Source organism: Anolis carolinensis, chromosome 2 (genome assembly GCF_035594765.1).
Source record: "Anolis carolinensis isolate JA03-04 chromosome 2, rAnoCar3.1.pri, whole genome shotgun sequence".
NCBI classification, from domain to species: Eukaryota; Metazoa; Chordata; class Lepidosauria; order Squamata; family Dactyloidae; genus Anolis; species Anolis carolinensis.
Genome location: NC_085842.1, coordinates 131,533,278 through 131,548,890, shown reverse-complemented (window position 1 = coordinate 131,548,890; position 15,613 = coordinate 131,533,278). Strand labels below are relative to the sequence as shown.

The 15,613-nt window shown below is 38.1% G+C and overlaps 1 protein-coding gene across 12 annotated transcripts in view; it reads right to left on the bottom strand.

Annotated features, from left to right (window-relative positions):
- Window positions 1-353: 353 nt before the first annotated feature.
- Window positions 354-15,613, bottom strand: part of spag9 (sperm associated antigen 9) — a 105,302-nt gene continuing 90,042 nt past the window's right edge. For 8 of the 12 annotated variants that reach the window (XM_062970538.1, XM_062970539.1, XM_062970540.1 and 5 more), the window contains 5 exons: window positions 14,969-15,082; window positions 11,255-11,293; window positions 10,000-10,176; window positions 6,679-6,825; window positions 354-4,006 (listed from right to left, as the gene is read on the bottom strand). In XM_062970538.1, coding sequence (XP_062826608.1) covers window positions 3,891-4,006; window positions 6,679-6,825; window positions 10,000-10,176; window positions 11,255-11,293; window positions 14,969-15,082 — 593 coding nt within the window. In that variant the 3' untranslated portion in view covers window positions 354-3,890. The remainder of the gene's footprint in view (window positions 4,007-6,678; window positions 6,826-9,999; window positions 10,177-11,254; window positions 11,294-14,968; window positions 15,083-15,613) is intronic. The other 4 variants (XM_062970541.1, XM_008104541.3, XM_008104543.3 and 1 more) reach the window with 1 other exon arrangement.

Below are 15,613 nucleotides of genomic sequence, written 5' to 3'. Positions count from 1 at the left end.
GAGATAAAGACGAACAGAGAAAGACATACATTCATAACACAACATCCAATGGTGACACGTATCCTATTTCCTTCATGCATATACTTTACATATGCATTTATTTCAGCAATATTCCAAATCAGCAGATGCTTTCCCACATTAATGTTAAGATGATTTGACAATCACCCAGTTTTTCTGAGTTAAGGAGAAATTTCCCACATCTCTACACCAAATCTAAGCCCTTGAGTATGTGACACAGAACAAAAATCAATACATAGTAAGCCTTGCATTGGTTTAGTAGGAAACTTATTTTCACCATATAACTATAATCTGTAATCACCAGAAGAATGTAAAAAAAGACAATGAAACAAATGTGCGTTTAATATACATATTTATATATATTTCATGTACAAAGTTACATTCTGAACCCCAAAGGATTCAATAATAAATACTGAAATAACTTCACTGCTATATGAGCTTTCTGGCTCACAGAAAAGAAGCCTCAAGTTTTAAACAGACAGCAAGTTCAGTGCTGCAGTATCCATCTCAAGGTTACAGAGGCAAGTAAAATTCAGCATAAAGTGTCTAGACAACATTTTCAAAAAATTAATGACCATAAAATGTTTTTAAAACATGTTTAAAATATTAAGAAGTGTGCAGTAATGAAGTTGTTAGAGGAAAGGAAAATATCTAGTATACAGAAAAATGTTTTGAGGTGCAACATAGGTTTGTTACAATATGGCATAACCCTGTTAGGAAAATGAAGTCAGCATCCACAAAGAACTGTGTTTTCAACTCTTGTTGTTTTTACAAACCAAGAATCTTTACAAGATCCTTTACACATAGGGTCAACTGCATGAATGCCAAGTCAGTATCAATCCTTTGGTAACTTTCATAATACTCGCATGGAAATAAATATTCAGTTAAACATTTTCTTCAGGACACCATGTTCTTTAGAACAGTTAGCAATATTAGAAGATTATAAAACATTTCTTAGTTACTAAGGCAGCCTATGATAAAGTGTCTACACTCTGCCAGCTCTAACTGATCCAATGAAGGAAAAACTTACAAGAAAAGAACAAAATGGCAGGATATATAAACTTCATTTTACCTTTTTCCATGCAAGACACATTTACCCAAACAAATCATGTGCTGCATATTTTTGTGCTTGAAATGTTCTCTCAAACTATTAACAAAAGCTGTTAAACATCAAGAGATTAATTTCTTCTCCTGATTTTAGAACTATGAATACGTGATACATAAGACATTCTCAAAACAGATGTTTTTAGGCAGCCATTTGATGCATGAGATTTAGTGAACTTTATTATCTACCACTAAAAGTGCTCTGGTACAGGGAGTGTATAAATTTCAGTGACTGGTGAAGACACCCACCTTCTAAATCTATTTTAGGACAGGGATACCTTTAGAAACAAAGACAGATATTGTGTGCCAGCCCCTTCTTTATACTTAATAGTCTCTGTTGCACTATTTTCTGCTATGAAATTGAATCAATAAGGACATAATGTCAGTTTACTCAATACATCTTGCAGGTCATTAAACCATTAAACATGCTACCGAGACAAATCTATTGTCTTGACAGCAGTGAAGCACTTCACAAAAACAGTTCCATGATAGTTTTAAAATAGCATTACGAAAAAACATCATTTTGTAATATTTTCCCAAGAATGCGATTGTGGCAAATCAACCATCCAAGATGTGGAGGAGATGCTCCATTTTTTAAATTAAAAAATCCAATCAATTTACAGAGCCCAGAAGAGCAACAAAGGAGATGGGCTCTTGCATCTATGAAGAGACAGTAGGCATTTCATCTGTACACACAATATCACCACTGGGCACATACAGGTCAGAGTTTGTGGAGGGCGCTACAAAGTCATATCTCTTTAACAGATGTACTTTAGGCACACACAATGTTTTTTTTTTTCCTGAAAGCCCTCACCAAACCATTTTTATATTCACTGATGGTGGAAAGGGCACCACTTTTGCATTTGCACATGTGTGGGGCACAGTTCAGACAACAAAGGTTTTTAAAAACCACAAGCTTATCTAGATCTTCTATACCGCTTTCAGATCACAGTTCATTTCCTCACATTTTCTGAACTTAGTTGAGTCCATTGAATATTTTAAATAAAACTGTAATCACTTAGCAATTTTGGCATATTAGAGGGGAAAATCTACTATCAACAAATTAGGTATTCAATGATTTTAGCCACATAGGTTCATGGTCGAAATACATACTTATTAGAACTTATCAGTTGTGTACAAAATGTGGTGCTTAAAAAGTATTTTACATATAAATCTCTAATGAATAGTCCTGAATTGAATTGTACTGATTTTTAAAAACCAGATTAAGATGCTTATTCGTTTTTAAAAAGCTGCTCAAATAAATATTTACACAACAGACTTCAGCTCAACATGAGTTTAACAAAATTAATATGTATATAAATACATGTCTCTTGACTGATTTCAAATTGCTCCTATTGCATAAACATGTACAGACAGTTTTTCAAGATAGTTTCTAGTGCTTTTCAAGTTGTCATTTTAAACTGTTTTTTTTTTTAATTTTGCTATTCTGTCACTTAAATACTATCTGCTCCCACAAAATGGGAATAAACCAAGTCTCTTGGTGGGCAACACCCAAATGTTACAATTTCAATCTATATTTTCCAAGAAACTGAAGACTGGGAAAGCTGATATACCTTTAAAGAATTAAAAATATAGCATTCATCATTGTTTGCCATCGACTGGATAATCATGAGCAAGGGAGGGCATTCAATGTAAAATTTATAGTGAGGATATAGAATTAGTGTTTTTGGAGTGATTAATAGTTTTCTTATAGACCTCCCAGATCTTATACAGTGGCGCTGTCCAATTAATGTCAGTGATTACATGAATGCCCATAACTAGCAACTCCTCTTATTAGGTTCACAGAAGAAAAATCTCTTAAATCTCTTTCATTAGGTTAATGGACTATATGTCATATACTTTTAAATGAGGTAATTAGGACAATTTTTCCTTCATTGTTCCTTCTGAAATTAAAGCGCTTGGTTCCCTGTTTGAGTCAAGTGCCATGAATCTGACCAGAGTTCAAGATGGTAGGTGGGCAAAAAGATGATAGGTTTATCTTCTGCTCAAGGCACATAAAAGGAGGTTGTAAATCATTCTAAGAATGTCATTTGGAATTAAACAGAATGTTTCCAAGAACTCTCAACTCAGGAGACTGGAGAATAATGTATCCCACGAAATACCACAGTTGTCATGGTTAAAGACAGCATTTCTCATTTTAACGCTATTAGCAATTAAATATGAAACATATCATCTGTGTATTTCTGTATCATCTATTTCCATCTCATGGATCTTGATATGAACAAAGAGCACTCAATACACAAGAATAAACACGATTGGCAGGATTCAGAAATGAAAAAGTAAAGACGTACAAATTATTTTAGCCGCCACTATGTTCACAGACTATAATGTGAAAATAATTCATTTGATATTTTTAAAATGCTATTTTGGAAATAACTTTGCTGCTCTATTCAATAAATGAAGATTAATTAAGAATGTTGGCTCTAAAAATTTAACCTCAAATTGTAATACAAAGTGAAAGGAAATAAATTTTCTTACAAATTGCAGTGGCAGTTATGGGAAGTTGAATCTGAGAAACTAAATATCGTATTTCTCTGTCTGGGGAAACTGATTTGTTCTTGCTATGTAACACTGATGCAGTAAAACAGCATAAGCTAATTCCTGTATTGTTAAGGTTTGAGAGGTTTGTGATATAAAGTTAAAATGGCAAAGCAAAAACTTTATGCAGTGAAATGGGATTCACAAAAATAAAATGAAACCCAAAGACATGCAAAGGCATTTGCTGTCTCGAGCCACTTTGCAGGGGCTCATTCACTGCCACACATAACTTGCCACACTATCAGATGGCTCCTCTCAGCTTTGGCTACAGAAGGCTCTAGCTGTAGTGTCTCTCCCAGGAGTTCTGATTCACCAGCTTCATCACCTGGGAAGCAAAACAGAAAAGCGAAGGTGAGCAGGCAGGCATACCTGGAAATAATTAGGAGGGAGACGTGCAATTCACTATTAAATTGTTGAGATCAAGAGTATATACATATGCTTGCCAAGAACTGAGGTCTATTTGAGGGATTCTGCTCTTTGTCTCAACAAGCAGGAGAAACAGCATCAAAATAATCGTAAAATCATAGAGTTGGAAGGGGCCACAAGGGATACCCAGGTCAACCCTCTGCCATGTAGGAACACACAACCATTCTATTATATGGCTATTCTTTATAAAACTGATTTTATGAGAAGCTGCTTTGAGATATTTGAATTTAAGGTAAAAATTTTAATAAATTAATTAAAAATAGCTGTAATTATCATCCTGCAATTCAAGAAACTACAATGAATCAATAAATGGGGCAAGCCTACACTAATAAGAACAATTCAATTTCCAACGGCCTACTGTCAAGTTTCATGGGGATACAGTAAACTGGTTGCATTGTGAGACTAAGAGTAGAAAAGAGTAAAACCCAATTCTTGCTGATAAAATCTGACAGTCCAAACAATCTCTGTCCAAACATACAAAAATCTTTTTGAAAATTTACATTATCTAAAGAACACAAATCTGTAATCAGTTTTCTATAGACATGAACTACTCATGTATAAGTCAACCTCATGTCAAAATTAAGGGCAGATTTAGGGGCCAAATTTGTGGATTTTGAGGATCATTCTGGAGAAAGGGGCAACACCAATATCAGTTCGGGGGACAGTTACCCCTGGCTGCTGCTGCTGTCATTTCTCTACCCAGGCACAGCAGAGACACGGATGGCAATTAGATGGTGAGGCAATAGAATAAGTGAACACCTTCCCTTATCTTGGAGTAACTTTCCCGAAATGGGCTCTTGGTCTTTCCACCATCAAAGGAGTGCACTCAGGGCAAAGGCTCGCCTGAATCTAATACTTAAATTAAAAACACATAGCCACCCAGGTATTCTAATTCCAATAATTAGAGTATATAAAGCTAAGATTACACCCATGCTATTATATGCAGCAGAAGTATGGGGTTTAAGTTCCATCTCAGTAATAGAACAAGCTCAATTCCAGCACCTGAGAAGCATTTTGGGAGTGGATAAAAGAACCTCAGCAGCTGCAGTGAGAGCTGAACTGGAAATTTATACAATTCATGCACAGTCTAATTACAGGACGTATAATTACTGGTGTAAAATCAATGTAATGGAGCCCAATAGACTCCCAAAATTGTGCCTATTAGAACAGATAAAATCCCAACTACAGACCTCATGGATTACACAACTGACAAATTATATAATAAGTTGTGGCCTTCCTTAAGTGACCAAGTAAAAAAGAGCACCAAAGAATCTTGGACATAGAAGCTCAAAAAGATATAGCTACACTCAGTGGGATTGCCAACCTAAAATGACTGAGCCAATATAAATGTTCCTTCCAAATTGCCAACTATCTAAAAATCCAAATGCCAAAACACTTTAGGGAGGTATTTACTCGAGCTAGATTTTATCAGCTTGATACAATGGTTAGATATGGGAGATTTAATAACATCCCTTATAATGAACGGTTCTGTATCTGTGGGACATCTGAAATTGAGGATTTAGCACATATATTATTTGACTGTAAACTGTATCAGAAGGTGAGAGATTTGTTCCTTGGTCTATATATCAAACGGACAATGCATTGGGAATCGCACAACAGAACAACGTATTTTATGTGCGGTCAAGATCCAAAAATAACATATAAAACGGCTCTGTATTTGAGCAAAACAATACGTTTGAGGTCCACATATGTGGGGCTGATTGGGGTAAACAGTAGGGGTGACAATGAAATATGATGTATACATTCAGTTTTATCATATTTATTTATTGTATTGTTACAAGTGTTTTATCTAATTTTTGTACAGAATGTAATCAGGTCTTTTCAAGCCTGGTTGTTTGGCTTGGTACAGTAGAGTCTCACTTATCCAACACTCGCTTATCCAACGTTCTGGATTATCCAATGCATTTTTGTAGTCAATGTTTTCAATATATCGTGATATTTTGGTGCTAAATTCGTAAATACAGTAATTACTACATAGCATTACTGCGTATTGAACTACTTTTTCTGTCAAATTTGTTGTATAACATGATGTTTTGGTGCTTAATTTGTGAAATCATAACCTAATTTGATGTTTAATAGGCTTTTCCTTAATCTCTCCTTATTATCCAACATATTCGCTTATCCAACATTCAGCCGGCCCGTTTACGTTGGATAAGTGAGACTCTACTGTACTTTGATATGGCCTAAGGGTTAATCAATAAAATGTTCTTCTTCTCTACCCAGGCATTCAAATAGGCTAGAAGTGATGTCGCAGCGGAGAGAGTAGAGAGGGTCAGTGTTCTTTAGGTTGTAATGGAAAGACTAAGCCCTCAACTTTTGCCACTCTGCTCAAAGAAGGGGGTGTTCCATATTTTTTTTACCACAGTTAAGGTGCAGTGCTTCCACTGACCTGTAGATAGTTCGCCCTAGTTTTTGGAGTTGATTTTTGGACAAAATTTTCATGAGTATATAGGGTAATAAAAATATATATGTAAAGGCTAGATTCAGGAAATCTCAAATCAATTTGCAATTCAAGAGGAAAGGACCAATGAGCAACTTTAAGATACCTACCCATCCTGAAGTCAATGTACCCTTCTCCTCCACTTATCACCAACATAGATTTGAAAGATGTCTGACTGTTTGATTCTTGTGTAGAAAGAGTAGCTTTATCACTGATTAGCTCTGGGCCTCCTCCCATCTGGGGACATGTCACCTGACCTAGATGTGAGAAAAATCAGCAGAATTGCAGGTTATGGAAAAAACTGAATCTCTCCAAAAGATCAAGTAGATGCTTGCAAAATAGGGAACCCAGAGCAGACCTAATGTTCCTACAAAGTTAACCAATCAGTACAATACAAGAGTTAGACTTTTTAAAAGTTTCTATCTCACGACTACAGATTTTCTCATGGGCAATCATATCAGTCTGTTGCAGCAAGAACAACTGAGAGTCCTGATGTACTTTAAAAACAGTAAGTATTATTTCACATAAGCTGCTATGGACTATAGCCCTCTTATTCAGATACATTAAGACCACTGTCCATGAAGCTTATGCCAAGCAACTTTGGTCAGATTTTAAAGTGTTGCAAGACTCTTGGTTGTAAAGTGTTTGATTTTATTGATGAGAACCTTTTGAAGATGCTTATGAAATGTACATCATTTAAAAAAATAAATTATATACCTTGAAACATGAGCTACTGAAGTAATTAAAAATTAGTATTTTTCATTTGAAACAGGAAGGAAAATAACTAGGTAAATACAACATTAAGTATTTAGCGCAGTGTAGTGAACCTTACCTATTAGGCTTGGAATGAAACCCTGGTAACAGTGAGTGAGGCAGCCTCCATTTTGTTGAGGAAGGCCAGGCAGCCATCTTGAGTGTGGTTAGAAAGGGGGAGGAGCTTAGCGAGAGACTCTTAGGATTGGCCAACCAGAGCAGATGGGAGGAGCCAAGTCTTAGAGTGCAGAAAAAAAGAGCTCCAGGGAGTTCTGGTTTGAGGTTTGAAGGAGAGAGTTCTGTTTGAGGGTTTTGAAGAGAGCAGTTTGGTTTTGGAGTTGGGAGAGTGTGTGTGTGAGAGAGAACTGAAAGTTGTGTAAACTGACAGGCTAAGTCAGGCAGCTTGGATCTCTTGACTCTCACTATTGGGCTGGTTAATAGAAGGACTCTAGGTTAGAGTTAATTAACAACCCAGGGGAACTCGTGTTTATTCTCAGCAAATAGAGCGAAGGTTTTTGTGAACAATAGATAGATTGGTTAGTTGGAACTGTTTGAAACTAAGTGAAGTGAATCTGAAACATACAACTAAGTTAAGCTGAAGAACGTCTGTAACCATTTATGCTTATGAACCCCTCTGAAGTAATCATTTACCTGTTTTTAAGAAAATAAATTGTTATTCTATTTTCAAATTTCAAGAGCCTCCACAGTGTATATTTTCCATCAAGAAGTCTTAATAAAAGTTCCAGCAATACAGCAATAAAATACCACAGCAAAGCCTCATAGTGAACATCAGTTTGGGAGCCTGGGGCAAAAACGGTGCGGGCAGAAAATGGAATGAAGTTTGCCTCAGACACATTTAACAACAAAAATCCTATGACATTTTAGGTTGGTGGCAGCTACCAGTTTTAAAAGCAAATCTGTTATAATTAGCTTCTCCCCGCTTTGCTCATTTCTTTTATATTGGTGGCAGCGGTGGGATATTTGAAAAGATATTCCCTCCTGCCCCATTTCCTTTATATTGGTGGCAGCGGTGGGATATTATAAACGATTCCCCCCTGCCTCAATATTTCTTTTATATTGGTGGCAGCGGTGGGATATTTAAAAAAATATTCCCTCCTGCCCCATTTCCTTTATATGCAGGAACTGCCTCTTATAATGGTAAACCCCCATGTTGCTAAGTTAGGATTCAGAACCTCTGCCTAGAATACAGAAAACAATTTAATAAGATGGAAGGAAGAACAAGTATGACAACATCCGTCTTTCTATGTTATAAATCAGGCCCATATCTAAGATGTAGGAATATTCATTAGTGCATTGTTAAGGTAAAGGTAAAGGTTTCCCCGACGTTAAGTCCAGTCATGTCTGACTCTGGGAGTTGGTTCCATTTCTAAGCCGAAGAGCCGGCATTGTCCATAGACACCTCCAAGGTCATGTGGCCAGCATGACTGTATGGAGCGCCGTTACCTTCCCGCCAGAGCGGTACCTATTGATCTACTCACATTGGCATGTTTTTGAACTGCTAGGTTGGCAGAAGCTGGAGCTAACAGCGGGCGCTCACTCCGCTCCTGGGATTTGAACCTGGGACCTTTCGGTCTGCAAGTTCAGCAGCTCAGTGCTTTAACACACTGAGCCACCGGGGCATTGTTACAACCCTTAAATTCTGCATTGTGTACATAATTAAAGTAACTGTGCCAATTGTACGGAAAACAAAAGATTCATCAGAACTGATTATTAAGGTTCTCTGTTTCCTTAAGTATTAGCCCAATGGCAGGAATTGATATTAAGTGGAATAGAAGAATTGATAACTTTTTTGAATGACATCTTGCTGGTGCAACTAGTTCAAGCAGTCGTCATATTTTCTATTGTTCCAACATAGTATTGTTTTTTTCTTTATATATATCATTAAAATATGAAATTTTTGCCAATTGTGTAGTCATTTCTTGTCTAGACTTTAGCAATTACTCTTCGTTGGCTTATTCACTCATTTAGAATTTCAGTGGTATACTTGTCCTTTAAAAGTTCCTTTGAGCATTAGTTTTTAATTTTTTGGTTCTTCCAAAGTCCCTCAAAATCTTCTATATCAGGATTGGGCAATTTGTAATTCATTATCATTTCAATCCCTGTCAACTCTGATACCATCAGAGATAGGGTGGAAACAGTAGCTCCATCAGCTTACAGAGGCCAAAGATTTTTCACCCCAGCTCTGTAATGTGGCATCTCTTTCACACTCCACCATAATACTTCTTGCTTCTTTCTGCTACCTGATGACACTGTCTTGTTGTCCCACTTTCTTCTCAGACTTCTAAGTATGTGCATTTTGCTATACTTCCTATAGTAACAATCATACAATGTATAACACACACAAAAACACACACAAATGTGAGTTTCTGCTTTTTCTGGTAATGTCCTTTTTGCTCAATCATGAAACTTTTAGGGCAGCCTCTTCTCACATCAGTGACCTCCAGATGTATTTTACCATTGTTTCCATCATCACCACAGGGCAGGGCTTAAAATTGTCCTTTAATACATCTGAGATATCACCAAATTGACTGAAACTACTTAAAGGGTTTCACAAATATATACAAGGGAGTACAGTTAATTTCTTTTATCAGTGCCAAACTCAGCATGTTACCTCCCCAAATTGAAAAAGCAGGGAAAGAATTATACCCAAAGCTTACCAGGAACGGCAACAAAAAATTTGACAGCATCACGATGCCCATGGAAACATAGCTGCGCATGTGCCATTGAGCAATAAGGTATGAAGGTTCCTGGTGTCACTTTGTCACTGTTTTCATCACCATATACACGTATTACACTCCCTGGACGGTTGCCAGAACTGGCTGCTGCTTTGTTAGCTAGAATGAGAGGAAGAGAATATTTTCCACCTGAAATTGCTAGTTGCAAGAATGATCATTTATCAAGAAACCTCATGGTATCATTCTAGAAGCTAAAGCCAACTTAGATAAATGAAACGGAAGGGGCAACAAATGCCAATTCAAGACAGAGCTGGCAAGGAACAAAAGACAGCATGCGGTAGTTATTTGAAGTACCTGAAGAAAAAATGGAGTAGATTGCTAGTCTAGCATAAGTGGACATTTTTTAACCAACCCCTCCCCCAACTTCATAAAACAGCATGCAAACAGGGTTTCTTTCATATTCAAGACATAAACTGATAACATTTATTAAATACTGAAGTACCCATAATGAACCATAGTTATGATTTGGAAAACACAACTCCAGAAGCAGCCATATTAGTCTAACTCACACCATAGAGTTCCGTGGCACATTAAAACAACCATATTTAAGTAAGGCATCGGTTGTCATGGACACATCCAAAAGATTTATGTTGCAAATGTAGCCACTAGATGCCATTCTTTTTAAAGGAAGTGCTCTGGAGCAGCTACAAGTTTCAGATCTCTTAAGCCAAGGGGGAATTCAGTGGGTGGGAGGAAAAGGCAATGAACAGTCATTGGTGGCTTCTGAGGAGCTGCATTTCAACTGTGTTTTTTTCTATCTCTGAAAACTGATGTAAAAATCTACAAATCTTCCTTGAATTTCATATGCTAGACACACAAAACTATCTCCATTTCAAACAGTATCAGAGTAAGGAAAGAAACATGATTTGTAACAAGAGAAAATGATGTGGATTAATGACAATTACAAAGTTATGGTATCACAAATGGCGCTGGAAGAAAAACAAGAAGCTGGCATGAAAGTTCAGCTGCAACAAAAAATGAAGGCACTAAACTGCTGAGCAGGATTGGCGGTCATTTAGCAAACATAAAGTACTGCAATGCAGGTAACTGCAAGTGAAAAATGGTTTAGGAACATACAAAGGGGGTCGGGATTTAGAAAAGTGGGGAACGGCCTTAAAGAGGCTATTAGAGAAGCCTGAGAATATAGAACTTTTTTTTGTTTGGGATCAGCACTTACCCCTCAGCCCCAGTAAACGTCCCTGGTGGAGGATTACAGCTAAAGTAAGAAAGGAGGAAAGGGGACAATGGATAGGTGTGACAGCAGAGGAGAAGGATTAATGAGAACCCACCATTTGTGTTCTGGTGTTTAATAAGAGCTTTATATAGTAGCTTCTAACCACAGAAGGTACAAATAAGTGGATATTATAAACCAAGTTTTCAGCTTACATGGGGAAAAGGAAGTAGTAGTAACACTGTAAATAATGTGATGTGTTGGAAAACTGTTTCCTCGTTCTCACTTTTCTTTCAAAGGGGCACTATCAAATTTGACAGGACTCAAGTTGTCATGTCCTCCTTCAGAAAAAAAAAATCCATCAGCCTGTCACAATGAGCATTACTCATCAAATGTTAGCTTGTTTGCTGCCCAGGGCATTCATCTTGTTTAAACAGGTTTGCTGTTATGCCTAATAGCACAGGTTGGCATCTTGAATAAGGAGTGACTTTCAAATCCAGGACCTCTCTCTGTTGCCTACCTGTACTTACCTAAATCTCTTGCAGATCCACTTTTCAAGTTCATTCAATCCATGAACACTTTTTACAGCAGAGGTGAACAACCTGATGCCTCCCCCCTCCAGATGCTGCTGGACTGCAAATGCGGCAGCCCTGTACCATTTGCTATACGGGTTGGTTGAAATTATAATGCAATAACATCTAAACAGCTGGCACTGTTGTTCTATAGGGCCATACCAATGCCTCATTATGTGGCATGGTGAGCGTCTGTGGCTAAGATGAGTGAATAATTGCAAGACTCAACAACTGCTGTAAGCTGCTATCTAATTTTAAAGAGTCGGATATAAGAATATTTTTTTAAAATGGCACCCCCCCCCCCCCCAGCCTATAAATAATGCTGTTCGTATTTTAAAGATCCTAGGAAAGTAATTTTAGAAGCATTTTCACTATTTTGAAACCTTTTATGAGTTTTGGTCTTAACTGAATACACATATGCAATGCAAAACCAGACGTTTAATGGATGATCAATGTAATGGCATGGCATGAAAAACAATGTACATGGTGTTCAAATCAATTAATATGAAATAATTCATTACTGTCATTATCTTCCAGCAATTCAATTTGTGGTAACACCCTACAATAATGTACTCTAGCACGTTACCAATACTGCAGAAGTGATAAAGTTGAGTTTACGGCAGCCTGATAAAAAACCCTTTATAAATTTCATGTGATTCATGCATTCATGTATGAAAACCTCAAACAAAGTTTTTCACCAAAGATTTATGGTATGAATTAGGCTAAGAATGAAAGGAAATAGTGCTAAATCTAAAACAGAATTAACATTCTTGTGTTCAGAAAAAAGGCTGTTTTGTCTCCTTGACAATTTGTTTTCTAGCCAGTGGCTAGAACTGTGAAAATAAGAAAAGAGAAAGTGGTTATATCTGTAATATATCAGGAATTTCACACTAGACAGGAGAAGAAAGGGGAAGCATGACAATTTGGGGAGATAACAGGATGTAGAAATAAACTAAGGGGATAGGATGTTGTTCACCACCCACTCTTGCTTTTAAATGAAAAACCCTTCCCTATTGAAATCATTTAGCATAATATCTAATTTGGCTCTGCACCACTAAACAATCTTCTTCAAACTTTTAATTGGAGTTCTTCATGAGACCAGACTGTCGAAAGTGAAAGACTAAAGCTGCAATCCTATACACATGCATCAAACTAGGCTTTAGGGTGAAGCTGGGGGCTACCTGCTCAGACCCCTGGCCATTGACCTGTGGGGTCTCGCAAGGTTCCATTTTATCTCCCATGCTCTTTAACATCTACATGAAACCACTGGGTGAGGTCATCTGGATTTTTGGAATTCGGTGCCATCTCTACGCAGATGATACTCAACTCTACTACTCATTTCCACCAAATTCCAAGGAAGCCCCTCAGATACTGGACCATTGCCTGGCCGCTGTGATGGGCTGGATGAGGACGAACAAGCTGAAGCATAATCCTGACAAGACAAAGGTCCTCAAGGCCAGTCGTATGTCTGATCGAGGTATAGGGTGGCAACCTGTGCTTGACGGGGTCACACTCCCCCTGAAGGCGCAGGTCTGCAGTTTGGGGGTCCTGGATTCAGCGCTGACACTTGATGCTGAGGTGTTGGTGGTGGCTGGGAGGGCCTTTGCACAACTAAAACTTGTGCGCCAACTGCGATCGTACCTCGTGAAGTCTGACTTTGCCATGGTGGTCCATGCTTTAGTCACCTCTAGACTGGACTATTGCAACACACTCTACATGGGGGTTGCCCTTGAAGACAGCCCGGAAACTACAATTAGTCCAAAGTTCGGCAGCCAGACTGCTAACTGGAGCGACTTACAGGGAGCGGTCAACCCCCTGTTTAAGGAGCTTCATTGGCTGCCGATTATTTTCAGGTCCCAATTCAAGGTGCAGGTTCTTACCTATAAAGCCTTAAACAGTTTGGGACCCGCCTACCTTAGTGACCTGACCGTGTTTTCACCTATGAACCTGCAAGATCTCTTCGTTCATCTGGGAAGGCCCTTCTCTCGCTCCTGCCTCCATCAAGGCTCGGTTGGCAGGGACGAGGGAGCGGGCCTTCTTGGTTGTGGCCCCCTGGATCTGGAACTCCCTCCCTAGGGAAATCAGGCAGGCACCCACCCTTGCATCCTTTAAAAAGGAGTTAAAACTTGGTTTTCTCATTGCGCATTTGAATAACTTAGTCCCCATGATTGAAATTTAAATTAATACATTTTCCTTCGCACTGTTTTCTTCTCCTACAATTAATTTGGATGTTTGTCCCCCTTCCCAATGGTTGAGATATGTTTGCACTTTGTGCTCTTGCCCCGAAGCACTTTATAACCATACTATTGTACTTTAATCTAAATGGCCCCTCCATGCTATTCCTCTCCACCAAATTGGTGGTCCATCTTATTTTATTATATTGTTACTCATTTTATGTTTTAAATGACCTTTTATGGATTGATGTATTATTCTGCATAATGTCGTTTTCTTGTGTTTTTACTCTTTGTAATGTTTTAATTGTTGTACTTTGGTTATTGTTTTCGGGCTTTTAGAAAAATAAAGTTACTTACTTACTTACTTTAAGATCTTGAATCTTACACAAGTTTTTCATAGTTTGAACACTTTTGTGCTTATAAAGTCAGCAACAAGGCTGTCTTTATATTCGAGTGCGAAGCTGCCAGCCAGACAAGACTGGCCCACACTAGAGCTTGTCAGGGTATTGTGAAATGTTAAAATCAATCTGGATTCAGCAATTATGGAGTTAATGAGAGTCTGCTATGATTGATGTATCACAGGACCAATGGGGTCAAGTGTGTTTTGACCGGGACGTACTATCTTGGTTCCTGTGGAATGCAAAGGAGGTGTTTTCCTGTGTAGAGCGGAGAACAGCGATGAGCAATGTGCTGTGTGTGTGCATGGGTGCTTTCGGCAAGCACTCATGGAGGAAAGGACTGAACTGACTCTATTTGTATATAGATCATGTAAATAAAGTTTAATCAACAGTTGGACTTCGTCTGCTGGAGTGAGTTTGTCAGTGCTGTTTTCCACATGGGGAAACAGTCTGGAGAGAAGGAGGCAGACCGGGATGGTGAATTCTTTGGATTTCAACTCTGCTACCCATCATCCCCGCTGACAAAGCTTGCACTTGGTATGAAACTATTGGGATTCTTGCAACATAAGTACTTACTTTCTGTTAAAGGTATGGAGATGATGACCCCATTTCCTGTTCCAACCCACAGCCGATTACAGGAGACCATAAGAGCTGTGATTCTCACAAAGGAAAATCCTAGTTTTCCAGTACCTGGAACAATGCAACAAATTCAAAATTAAAAACAGGTATTTGTACATAGTACAGAAAGCTTCAATTGTATATCTAATGTTATTCTTAATTCCATACTTCGCAAACAAATATACAAGATCTGGAAGCTATTTAGTTTTAATGGAGTTGTTACTAAAATCCCCCAGGGGTTTTTCAGCTGGTGTTTTGCAAACAGTTTCCTTTTCACTTCCTAAGGAACTGAGACTCAGCAGAGATGCCTGCAATGGTTATTAAGCTTAGTGAATTTGCTTTTTGCCCTGCAGGCCCTAGAATCACCTACAATGCTACCTGAGGGTCCTCTGACTCTCCAGAACATTTTTTTGACATGCACTGTGAGCTGGATGGAAAACTGGCACAAAATCACTTCCCCATCCATTCCCTCCAAGTAGGAGAATCCTGTAGGTATCTGTCTGAACTCTGGATTCAAGCAAAACGTTCCAGTGAAAATCTAATTAATATTTGTAAATAGGGTTTTATTGCTGACAGTTTTAGATAATCAGGTTGCTATAAGGA